Here is a 13,662-nt window from a genome sequence, read left to right as displayed (position 1 = left end):
TAGATTTTCACTGCAAACACAAAATAATTTCTCCAGCATTTCCAAATAACTCAAGGTTTTAAATCTCAAATACTTTTTTGACAATGGCTTTTAGGTCATTTACATATATAAGGAAATCCATGAACATAAAAATGGACAATATCAAAGTTACACATCAACACAATGAACAATTCTGCTGAATCTTGCTCCTCTCCATTCCATCTCACTGCGGCTTCATACTCTATCCTACCTCTTAACTTTCTCTGCAACCTCATTAAGAAAACTAAAAAGTCATAAGCATCAAAAGAGGTTAACAGCTATAAAACAGGTTACTAAAATAATGGAAAACTGCTTTTATATATGAGATCATAAGAAACTAATCTTGAGGCAATCAGCAAAAGCAGTTAACAATGACAGTTCACATTTACTCTTTGGTTCAGAAACTTACTAAACATGAAATATTTGAGCTGGAGAAAAAAGAAAAACAGTAAGTAAGCCATCAGTATTCTTACTCTGTAATAAAAATTAATTTATTAAAACCAGTCTTGTCTAGGATGTCATTTAACAAAAACAACAGTTACAAAAACTTGAAGCATCATCAATGAAAAATAATTTTTCTATTCTCCCATGTCCTCTCAAAAAATTTGCCTTCATAGGGGACACCTGGGTAGCTCAGTTGGTTAAGGGTCTGACTTCAGCTCAGGTCATGACCTCGCAGTCTGTGACTTTGAGCCCCGCGTTGGGCTCTGTGCTGACAGCCCAGAGCTTGGAGCCTGCTTCAGATTCTGTGTCTCCCTCTCTCTCTCTGCCCTTCTCCCGCTTGCACTCTCTTTCTCAGAAATATACATTAAAAAAAAAATTAAAAATTTGCCTTCATAGAACTATTTCTGAGATTACTAATTTCCAAAACATTTGATTTTAAGAAAACACAAAGGTCAGGGGGCGCCCAGGTGGCTCAGTCAGTTAAGTGTCCGACTTCGGCTCAGGTCACGACCTCATGATTTGTGAGTTCAAGCCCTGTATCAGGCTCTGTGCTGACAGCTCAGAGCCTGGAGCCTGCTTTGGATTCTGTGTCTCCCCCTCTCTCTGCCCCTCCCACATTCATGCTCTCTCTATCTCTCAATAATAAATAAACGTTAAAAAATTAAAAAAAAAAAAAAAAAAAAGGAAAGGAAAGAAAACACAAAGGTCAGGCACCCGGGTGGCTCAGTCGGCTAAGTATCTAACTCATGATTTCAGTTTGGGTCAAGATCTCACCGTCATTAGATCAAGCCCTGCTTCGGGCTCTGCACTAAGGGAGGAACCTGCTTAAGATTCTCTCCCTCCTTCTCCCTCTGTCCCTTCCCTACTTGTGTACTAGTGCACTCTCTGTCAAAAAATAAAAATAAATTAAAGAAAAAAGAAAACACAAAGGTCAAAGGATACATGCTAAATAGTGGTTCAGAAATTCATGATCTGATGCTGGCATCGACTGAAGAAAGGTCTCTCTGTAAGACTCAAACCATGGAGTGGTAGCTAAAATAAACAAGATATACAACAGTTAAAATTCCTCAACAGAATCAATTTACAACAAAAAAAATGTCAAGTCCATACTCCTAAAAGGTGTGAAAGATTCCCAACAGTAAATAAGCATTTTTCACTTGTACTTAAAGATATAAACAAGCATTTTCTACCTCTGCTTTAAAATTAGTGTCTGTGCCATACACACAAATATATTCAAATATAGGAATATACATTTGCAAAAATAAAACTGACTTATTCCTAAACCTACACAATGATCCACAACCTACTTACCTATTAATCCTTTAAATATTACCTACATGAGTAAAAAGATTCTGAAACTAAAGTTTTGTGCCCCTCTCCTCTTCATAAACATCATTTCAAAACAATGGTTTCTTAACCAACAGTGATTTTGACCTCCAGGAAATATTTGGCAATGTCTGGAGATACTTTGGGTTGTCACAGTAGGGATGGGGTTGTGTGCTACTGACTTCTAGGCAAATACGTCCAGAACAGTGCAAAACATCCTACAATGAACAGGAGACAGTTCCCCACAAAAAAGAATTATGTAGCTCAGAATGTCAATAGTGGTAAGGTTGACAACATCTACTTCATAATTTGATTACTTGAGTATGACAATAACAAAACTTCTTTAAATGAAATTTCAAAGTATATTTACCTTGTAATCAAATATAAGGAGGTGTGTTTTCACATTTTTATAAATGTATATAATGTAATTCTTAAAATGTCAAACCTCTCTTGCTCCATGCTAAGCATTTTACAACTATTCTTTATTTGTTTTTAAACTAACTTACAGTTAAGTCATTAGACAGGTCATTTCACAAGGTTTAAACAGATTATATAAATCACAGTTTTACTAAAGGACATTCTATTCCTAGCTATTTATGCCGACTACCAAACCTTTCACCTCAATCACTGAAAAACCTAATATACTTTGTTCACATTATAATACTACATTAACCAACTGGAAGGTAAAGGGGAAAAAAAACCATTCAATCTTGGCCAAATAGTAGTATCTAACCTGGTGCCATATATAAATATATAAAATTTTAATTCCAACAAATACCTTATGAGAATAACCCATATATTGTTTAGGAGGGCTATCAATGTAACAATTTCATGTTCATTGCTATATGAGAGGAAAAGCTTTCTTAGAAATACCATAATCTATATGAAAAGTGACAAAAATTGGAGAATAAATGACAATACTAGCCAATGTTATAACCCATTTTCTTTCTAACCAACCAATAACCTATATCTTCCCCCAAAATCAGTCAAAATTAGTCTAGCTAGAAAATTAATATGTATTTTCACTCAGCACCAAGGACAAGAAAATAAAAGATAATGAAAATTTGGTTAAATAGGAAGGAATCTTCACAGACTTGGGGAAATGATGTTCTCTATCTACCAAACTACTTTAATAGACTGTTAAAAAACAAACAGTCATAAAACAGCCCCCACCCCCCCATTTTACAGATAGTCAGACATCAGACTTGAGCATCTTTCTCTGGAGAAATGAAATGGCCCCAAATAAAAGAACCATAAGTATTGGGCAACTCTAAAGCCTATTCACAGCCTCACCACCCAGTACAGAAGTCCACTAGATAACAAGAGTTTATTATGCCCAGCGGGGCTTTTAATTCTCAGTTTGAAATAGAAAATAATGCCACGGGCTCAGGAGATATGTGAGAAAAGTTTCCAATGTGAAAAAGTGACCAAAACAAACTGAAAAAAGTAATACAAATGAGAGGAAAACACAGGATAAAAGAAAACTTAAATACTAAAAGAAGCCAACAACAATTTATTAATTTCCTGAATTAAAATACCACATGACACAAGAACTGCCCAGTACAAATAGGAAAACAAAGAGAGCAAGGCAAAGTTTCAAAAAAAAAAAAAACAAACCACATACACACACAATAAACATTAAAATTTCAATGGAAGGTTAGGAAAATAAAGCCAGAGATAAAGATATCACCCAGAAAGTAAAACAAAAAGACACAGAGCTGTAAATGAACAATATTTATAAAAAAAGGAAAGAACACTAAAGGAGCAACTGAGAAGTTCTACATCCAATTAACAAGTAGTTCCAGAAAGAACAGGGAAAAACAATGAGGAAGAAATTAACCAAGAAACAGTATAAAAAAATTTGTCAAGTTTAAGAGTATGTATGCCCAGGGCACCTGGGTGGCTCAGTCAGTTGGGCGGCCAACTTCGGCTCAGGTCATGATCTCACTGCTGGTTCGAGCCCCGCTTGCATAGGGCTGCGCTGACAGCTGACAGCCTGGACCCTGCTTCGGATTCTGTGTCTCCCTCTCTCTCTCCACCCCTCCCCTGCTCATGCTCTGTTTCTGTTTCTCTCTCTCTCTCTCAAAAATAATAAATCATTAAAAAAAAAATTTTTTAATAAAAGAGTATGTATGCCCAAATTATCAAAAGGGGCTGCTGATACCAGTGAAAAAAAAAAGTTAAAATAGGCCCAAAATGAAACTTCAAAACAGAGATAAAGAGGCTCTAAAAGCTTCTGAAGACTGGAGGGAATGAGAGGATAGGTATCCTAATGTCATCCAGCTTCTTTACAGCAATACCAGAAACTGAAAGTGGAATAAATCTGAAGGAAATTATTTCTAACAATATATATAGCCAAACTATCAAATATAAAAGCTAAAAGCATTTTCAGACATTAATTGGCTCAAAAACTTTACCTTCCAAGTGACCTTTCTCAGGAAGCTACTGGAGATGTCCTTCACCAAATTAAGAAAATATACCAAAAAAGATAAAACTGAGAGTCTACAGAGAAGAGAAAGGAAGGAAATCCCCAGGCTGACAGCTGTGGAACAGACCTTGAAAAGTAACTAGTCCAACGTGCAGCAGAACAGTGTTTTGCAACTTTTATTTTGTAATCTCCCCTATGAGCCTTTTAGACATTTCTAATTAGTCTTCACAGATACATACATGTACCGTGCACCTATTTATGTACCATGGTCCTTTGGAGAGTCACAAACCATTGTAATATCTAGGATTTTTGCACCACTGAGAACCAAATTTTCTCCCCCACTGACAGATGATATCATTCCTCACTAAGAATGCAGAGAGAAAACTTCAGGAAGGAGATCCTGATAAACAGATTATCTGATAAATTAATGTCAATCATGAAATCTTATCAAGAGGCTATTGGAAGTTTAAAAGACTAGGAAGAGATACAAAGAACTCTAAGCAAGTTTGCTTTTTAAAAAGGCAATTGGGGGAGCGCCTCCTAGGTGGCTCAGTTATGCATCCAACTTCGGCTCAGGTCATGATCTTGCAGTCTGTGAGTTCGAGCCCCGCGTTGGGCTCTTTGCTGACAGCTCAGAGCCTGGAGCCTGCTTCGGATTCTGTGTCTCCCTCTCTCTCTGCTCCTCCCCGCTCATGCTCTGTCTCTCTCTCTCAAAAATAAAATAAACATTAAAAACAATCTTTTTAATAAAAAATTAAAAAATAAGCTCTTACAAAAAATTAAATATTTACTCATATATTAGAAAAATGTCTTCAACTTAACACCAAGTAGGATAAAAAGTAAAATAAACTTAATTCTTTTTATTTTAGTATCACTTATGTCACAAAAGAATATATTGCTTTTTATCTACTGCTAGTTCTTTCACTCTAGATTTATCATGCATAAGTTTTAGGCATTACTTTAAGTACTGGAAAGAAAATAAAGAGCCAAAGTTCCTGTCCTCATGGAGCCTTCTATTAACTTTACAATTAGAACTATAAAAACATTTTCATTATAAAAAAATAAAATGAAATGATGTAATTCATAGTTGGCTGCCTACTTGACTATAATCTCTGTAAAAGCAAGGATTGGTTTTTTACAATACTGTATTCCCAGGCTCTAGCACCCAGTAGGCATTTAAATATTGAATGATTTCCAAGATACAGAATTACTTTTTCTAACAAAAGAAAATTTCATTTAAATAGTAGTAATAAAACTTACTACATACCACTGATGTTGAGGTCATAATCTCCTGCTGTAATCACATTAGCTACTAATCCTTCCGCAGGCTGACTGCCAGAAACAACATCATTCAAAAGCTTCCGAATGGCTCCGGGTTGAGGTGGTTGGGTGATAATGTTGCTTACTGCTATCTTCAGATTTTTGATTATGTGAAGTTGATTATTAGGATCTCTCATATGTACTTTAAAAAAAAAAGGAAAAAACTTGAAATTAATCCTACACAATAACAATCCAACAATAAACAATTGGGTTAATAGTTTACAAAAAGAATGCACAAATCAAAAACCAGGAATTCCAAGTGGAAGTCTTCCAGAAGTACAATACAACTGACTTACTTATATACCAAGAGGGCTAGGTAGAGTCTAACCTTCTCCCTCAATGCTACTACTCACAACTTTGCTATTTGTAGGTCCTTTCCTTCCCCCTATTTTCTGGAGTTGCCAGGAACCAATCCCCATCTATATCAAATCCCTAATTCTCACTCACCCTAAGGGCAATCCCCAGGCAGTGTGACCTGTGAGATCTGTAGTAGCAATGCTGAAAATAGTAAAGGGGAAGAAAGGGGAATTAAGTGCTGCATGTGGGTTTCCTCTGCTTCTCCTAGTATACTGCCTGCATTCTCAGCCCTATTCTACCATCACAAAACTCAGTGCCCACCCCGGAGAAAGATGTTGATAGTAGTAAGGCTATGTTCTGGAACATAAGGTATATGAAAACTCTGTATTCTCTGCTCAACTTCACTATGAACCTAAAAAAGAAAGTCTGCTCTAAAAAAGAAAGTCTACTTTAAAAAAAAACAAGAAGAAAATGCCCAGATCCCTTCCCCCACCCCAAAACCCTGACTCCACCCTGCTATAGGCCTTGCCAAGGCGACAGGATTTATAACCAGTGTTTCAGAACTTTAGGTCAGGGGATAGGTTTGCAGGGGACTGTAACAAGACGGTGTCCACAGTGCACAGCAGGAAATGTGAACATATTCTTTTCACATAAATATAATCAAAGAAGATCATTAGTTTCCATAACAGTATTAAAAGCAGTCCATTATATTAAGGACTCAACTTTTATTTTTATTTTTTTTTTAATTTTTTTTTAACGTTTATTTATTTTTGAGACAGAGAGAGACAGAGTATGAACGGGGGAGGGTCAGAGAGAGAGGGAGACACAGAATCTGAAACAGGCTCCAGGCTCTGAGCCATCAGCACAGATGCCTGACGCGGGGCTTGAACTCATGAACCGTGAGATCATGACCTGAGCTGAAGTCAGACGCTTAACCAACTGGGCCACCCAGGCGCCCCTGGACTCAACTTTTAAAGTCAGACTTTACTTTAAATCCTAGCCCACCACATGTTATCCTAAAAACTTTTCAACTTTTCTATGCTTCAATTTCCTCATCTATAACATGTAATTAATGCCTTCTTCAAAGGGTTACTTTAAGAATTTAGATGAGATATCGTTAGATGAGACAATTCAGTGAAAAGCACTGAGCACCAAACCTGACATATACATAACTATATAGTTAGGTGCTTAAGAAAAAATGAAAGCAGCAGGTATCACACACATTCAAGTACAGCATGGATCATCATTTTTAAATAAGAGGCAAACTGGAAAACTGGCTTTGGATACCTACCCATTAAAAAAAAAAACAAACACTTTTTTTCCTCAGACGAGAATCTTTACATCAAACTTTTTTTTTTTTAAGTTTACTTATTTATTTTGAGAGTGTGTGTGTGTGTGTGTGTGAGAGAGAGAGCAGGAAAAGCGCAGAGACAGGGAGACAGAGAATCCCAAGCAGGTTCCGCACTGTTAGCATGGAGCCAGACGTGGGACTCAAACCCACCAACCGTGAGATCATGATCTGAGCCAAAATCAAGATTCAGACACTTCACTGACTGAGCCTCTATATGAAGCCCATATTTTAAAATAAATTTACATCAAATGTCTTCCTAAAATTTCCTATGTGTCCTCTCTGTTGACTTCTCAAGTTTTAATTAACAAACATAAGACGATAATCTTTTAAAAATACTATATATGGCATAAATATGTACACTTGTATTATAAAAATAAATATATGTATAGAAAGCATACACGCAGGGGCACCTGGGTGGCTCAGTCAGTTAAGCGCTCGACTTTGGCTCAGGTCACGATCTTGCGGTTCATGAGTTCGAGACCCACGTCAGGCTCTATGCTAACAGCTCAAAGCCTGAAGCCTGCTTTGGAATCTGTCTCCCTCTCTCTCTGCCCCTCCCCTGCTCACGCTCTGTCTCTCTAGCTCTCTCAAAAATAAACATTAAAAAAATTAAAATAAAAAAAAATTTTAATTAAAAAAAAAGAAAGTATACATATAAGTTCCATTATGACTGGCTATGATTAAAAAAGGAAGAAAGGAAAGGGAACCTCAAATGTATAATATTTGATTTCTTTTTAAAGAAAAGGAAGAAATACAATGTAAATGTAATAAGATTAATATTAGTTGGTTCTGGGTAGTGGGAAGCTTAGTAGGAAATTCTCTGAATTCTTCAATAATTGTTTGTTTTCTAATTTAAATAAACACACACAAGCCTTTTGCCCTAATTAAATTTCCCAGCTGGTCTAACTATGAAATAGAGAAAATGAAAAGCATGAAAATACTATGCTGCATTTCTGATATCTTTTAGAAAATACTGTACAAATATTCTCCCTAAAGTTGGTCTCTAATTGTCAAAAAACATAAAAGTGTCTCTCAAAATTTTAAACTGGTTAATTACTGTTAGTATCAACACAAAAAAGTGTCAACACAAAAAAGACATTCTAGGGTCGCCTGACTAGCTTAGTCTGTAAAGCACATGACTCCTGGTCTCAAGAGGTCATGAGTTTAAGCCACACGTTTGGGGTAGAGGTTACTTTAAAAAAAAAAAAAAAAAAAAAAAAAAAAAGACATTCTAGTTTTGCCCATATTCAGAATGAGTTTATCATTTATTAGGTAATCCTACTAATACATCCAGAAATGAGTTAACAGATGTGACAGCCAGCCTCTGAAACAGTCCCCAATAATCCTGTATTTTGAGTTATGCACACACTTGTGTAATCCCTTCCCACCCAGGGTTGTTATATGTGCCCAACAGAACACAGAAAAAGCAAGAGTACATCACTTCTGAAATAAGGTTATGAAAGAGTACAGGGTCTATCTTGGGTGCACTTTCATCACTCCCTCTTAGCGAAACTAACTGCCGTGCCATGGGGATACTCAAGGAGCCTATGGAAAAGCCTACACTGCACACAACAGAGATCTCAGGAAAACATCTAGTGAGGAAGTGAGACTTGCCAACAACCACATGAGTGAGCTTGGAAGCAGATCCTCCAGCCCTGATGACTACGGTCTAGGCTGACAGTACCACTGCAACCTCAAGAGAGACCCTGTCCAAGAGAGACCCTGGGACAGAACTACCCAGCTGAGCTACTCCCAGATTCCTGACAAACTGAGAGACAAGATAATGCTTTTGTCCCCCCTAAAGTGCTTAATTTTGGAGTAATTTGTTATACAACAACAGAGAAGTAAAACACTGGAATATCCCAAAACTAACCTAATAAAGAGGAAGATAAGAGCTAAGAATGATTTAAAAAAATACTCTGAAAAAACTCACACAGTTCTAAAGCTTGGCTTCATTAAGAGTATATCACAAAAGGTGACATCATAATCACATGACATCTCAATTTCAAAATGAAATTCAGCTCTACCATTGTCTTACTTTTACAAGTTACCATATAAATATAATTTTTTTGTTGTTTTATATAAGTAACCTCTACCCCCAACATGGGGCTCGAACTCACGACCCAGAGATGAAGACTTGCATGCTTTTCCAACTGAACCAGCCAGGTAGCCTCATAAATATAATTTCTTGAATATTGTATTATGAAGTAAAATTTCCCAGTATGTGCAGGTCCACAGACTACTGTTTCCTCAAGCTAATTAAGAGTTGTTTCAGAAAAATCAATTTCATGTTCAAATAAATTTGAGAAACATAGGATTAAGTTTTTAAAAAGTCTCTTTATACCAGGTCTTCCCAGAGCCTTTAATGTGCTCAGTGACACTGTAATTCTCCCAAACACATGCTATTTGAAGCAAACTTATTTGATCATAAAACTCATTTGCAGGGCATGTATAACACATTGGGTGTCCTATGGAATATATTTTTAAAAATGATAATATCTTCTATGTTTTTACCTAGCACACGAGACTTTACTATATTCAGGAAACCTGAATTGCTGGAAAAATAATCGTAACTTGTACAAAAATGACACAAACAACATATGTATCTAAATTTTAAGGGGTGCCTCGGTGGCGCAGTTGGTTAGGCCATCTGACTTCGGCTCAGGTCATGATCTCACAGTTTGTGAGTTCGAGGCCTGCATCAGGCTCTATGCTAACAGCGTGGAGCCTGGAACTTGCTTCGGATTCTGTGTCTCCCTCTCTCTCTGCCCCTCCCCCGCTCACACTCTGTCTCTCAAAAATAAAAACACTAAAAACAAATTTTAATTTTGAAACGTGACTTGAATTCATCCAAAGTTTGGTACTTGAAAAATTTGTAGGTTATTTATCTAGTCACACTAACATGGTAGTTAAAATTAATGAAATATTTCCTTTTAAAGAAAACTAGAGGCAATAAGTTTCCTTCAAAGGTCCTTTAGAAAATACTCAAGATTTACACTGAAGATTTACATTCTGTTCTTTTTAAACCCTTAATTTACTCCAGTTAAAAATAATACTTTTTGAAAGTGACAGTCAAGTACTTTCAAAAGTTGATGTTTAAGTGAAATTTTCTTAAGTCTTATAAATGTCTAAATGATATGTTGAAATACTATTTAAAATTACTGAAGAACTATCACTATGACAGCAAAAACAGTGAAGTCTGATTAAGTAACACTACCACCACTATTCTTTGAAATAAATGGCCAGTAGAAATTTCTCAAGCAATATTAAGATTACAAACTTTGTGTTGAAATGACGAATATATATTCTTTTAGGTCTCAAACATCTATCTAGCATAACGATAAGAAAAATATATATACTCATCATTACTTAATATAAAGAAATACTTGTTGGATTTTAAAACATGTATCCAAGAAATCTAGAATGGCTCTCCACTGACTAACACATCAAGTCTAAACTTTTTTTTTATTATTTTTATTTAAACTCTATTTTTAAGGCCCTACACATGCATGGTATTCAAATTTGTTTTATCAACCCTCCCTCACTATTCACTATAGCTTTAAACCATGGGTTTTTCTACTGAAATTGAAAAAAAAGTGCACTGTACATTGGTATCTCAATAGTCAAAGCAAGTTTTGACCTCAAATAACAATATACCCACAGGCCAGAATGGAGTCCAATTATTTTTTTTTAACACTCCTTTCTCCTTTTAAGGAAATTTTAGCTGTTTTAGTTAGTTGTGTTCTTAAACTATGTGCCTGAAGTTATATTCTCATGCCTCAGTGCCTAAAGATACGCTATCTTTGAGGAATCCCCACACTTGAGACAAAAAACAAAAACAAAAACAAAAACAGTAGCCTTTTCTGGATGGCTAAGAACCCCAAAATTTATTTATCAGCAAAAAATTAAACTACAGAAAATTATGTCCTTTTCACCAAATTTCTAATGCCACCACCAAAGTCCAATGTCCTAATCACCTTAAACTTTGAAATGTTTATCAACTCTTATTTATCATTATAAACCATACAATTCTAATCTCCCCAACTTGATACCCTTGCTCAAGAATCTATGACTACCACGCATTTTTACCATTAGATATGAAATCCAAAATCCCATTCCCAGAATTCAAGATCCTTCCTTACCTAGGAATCATCTTCCCTTACTATACTGTACTCTGATGGGGCAGTTTCCTCACTGCTCAGGAAGCACTCAATCTTAACTTCTAGCTTTTGCCATTCTCACCTCATCCCCATCCTCAACGGGAAATGCTGGCACTCTTCCTTTCCATCAACTCTCTACCTAACCATGAAAGTCCAATTCATTTTGTTTCTTCCTAAATCTTTCGCAGTTTACAGAAGGAAATCAGAAAAATCCTGAGGTGGGCCCCTATTCACTGCACTATTCAATACAGAAAGCACCAGCCAGATGAAGCTATTGGGTTGGGCACTTGAAATGTCTAATCCAAACTAAAATGTAAACCTTATAAATGTCTAAATGCATACCAAAGTTCAAAGACTTAGCCATAAGAACATAAAATACTAAGATGTTTTATACTGATTACATGTTGAAATAGTAACATTTTGGAAATATTGGGTTAACTACAATACTAAAACTAATTTCACCTGCTTTTTACTTTTTTTATAGTGTGACTTCTAAATAATTTTAAATTATATATGTAACTCACATCATATTTCGGCTGGACAGCACTGCTCTCTGGTGTGAATAACAATCCTACTGCCAAGAGATAAGATGACTTAAGAATACTTTGAGTCACATTGCCTGTTTTTAAATCTTTCCCACATATAGGACTGTAGACAAGTTAACATCTTTATGACTCAATGTTCTCAAATTTAAAATGGTGAGAAGAGTTATCTACTCTATAGGATTCAACGAGAACTAGAAGAGAAGAGCTAAATAAAGCAGGTATCAAGTAGTAGCGTTATTATTCCTCATCAACAAAGCAGGAAAGAGCATACACATCAAAGTCAAACTGATTCTCACACTTTTTTTTAAGAACTTAAGAATGTAGGGCACTTTAAGGGCACCTGGGTGGCTCAGTCAGTTAAGTATCAGACACTGGATTTCCACTCAGGTCATGATCACAGTTTGGTTCGTGAGTTCAAGCCCCGCGCAGGACTCTGCACCCACAGCATGGAGCCTACTTGGGATATTCTCTCTCTCTCTCTCTCTCTCTCTCTCTCTCTGTCTCTTCCTCTCTGCCCCTCCCCTACTCTCTCTTTCAAAATAAATAAACATTTTAAAAACAAAACAAAAACAGAATGTAGGGCACTTTGTTGTTCTTGATTTAGTAGAACATTGGAGGAGCTGAGCTTGATGGCTAAAGTACAAGCTGAAGAAAATCCAAAGGTTCCCAAACTTTGTTTTTTTGGACAGCTCCCACTCTCCTTTAAATAATAAAGTGAACTTATGGAGCTATTCTCTCAAAGAATACACACCTGTGGCACGTAAATACATACATGTATGGCACAGCACTTTCTGTGAAGAAATCATCATAACCAAATAAACATCATAGTCATTTGCTTGATACAACCTCATCATAGAACCCTTCATTTTATTCAGACCTTAAGAAGAAAGAACTTTATTTATACTTTGCTATGTTCTATTTGCAAAGGTAAATATATTGGTTAAATACTCGGGAGTTTTATTATGCTTATTTTTCACTAATAAAGAATGTAAAGGTGATGAAAACAGGCGGCTCTTCAATTAAAGACACATTTCTCCTGTTGATTAAACTTTTATCTGAAAAACTGAATCTTACGACTTTTTCATTCCTATAAATCTATTTAATTCCAACCATCCAAATTACAACTTGTCCTTACTTCTTCATCCATCAGGCTGTTGCAAGTTTTATTATTTTTATAACATTTTTTTTTCACAAGAGGTTAAATAAAATACTATATGCCTAAGAAAATGTTTACATTGTCAAAGAAAAAACATAACTAAATAGAAGCTTAGAAAGAGATAGGCCCCAGGAGGGCACCCGGGTGGCTCATTTGATTTGAGCATCCAACTCTAGATTTCCGCTCAGGTTCATGAGATCAAGTCCAGCAGCAGGCTCTGTGCTGACAGTGCAGAGCCTCCTTGGGATTCTCTCTCTCTCTCTCTCTCTCTCTCTCTGCCCCGCCCCTGCTCTCTCACTCTCAAAATAAATAAACTTAAAAAGAGACAGAGCTAGGCCCCACTACCAGAAGAATACTACTCAAAACAACTTTGAAAGTCCAGTTTAACACCCAGGAGAAGATGATTCGCCTTCTTCATTAAGACTTCAGCATCTTCCTACCCTTACCTGCCTTGCAACTTCCTAATTCCCTCCCTATGGTCGTTGAAAACAGTCTCAACGCCCTTCTCTGGGGCTCTCCCCCCCCCCCCCCAATTACCCAGCAGCCCGGCTGGTCCGGGGAAGAAGGAAAGTGCCTAGAGAAACTAGAGGTTAGGACCGCGCTGTCTTGACAACCTC

General features: G+C 36.4%; 1 protein-coding gene across 4 annotated transcripts in view; it reads right to left on the bottom strand.

Annotated features, from left to right (window-relative positions):
- TRAPPC8 (trafficking protein particle complex subunit 8) overlaps positions 1 to 13,662 on the bottom strand; it is a 114,562-nt gene that overhangs the window by 100,228 nt on the left and 672 nt on the right. For all 4 annotated transcript variants that reach the window (XR_007455270.1, XM_049619527.1, XM_049619525.1 and 1 more), the window contains exons 2-3: positions 5,484 to 5,678; positions 1,405 to 1,494 (exon numbers count right to left, since the gene is read on the bottom strand). Coding sequence is in view for 3 of the 4 variants with exons in the window: in XM_049619527.1 (XP_049475484.1) it covers positions 1,405 to 1,494; positions 5,484 to 5,678 (285 nt within the window). In the remaining variant the exon portion in view is untranslated. The remainder of the gene's footprint in view (positions 1 to 1,404; positions 1,495 to 5,483; positions 5,679 to 13,662) is intronic.

This window comes from Panthera uncia, assembly GCF_023721935.1.
Source record: "Panthera uncia isolate 11264 chromosome D3 unlocalized genomic scaffold, Puncia_PCG_1.0 HiC_scaffold_8, whole genome shotgun sequence".
Taxonomy (NCBI): domain Eukaryota; kingdom Metazoa; phylum Chordata; class Mammalia; order Carnivora; family Felidae; genus Panthera; species Panthera uncia.
The sequence above is the reverse complement of the archived record's forward strand: the minus strand, read 5'-3'. Positions and strand labels throughout refer to the sequence as shown.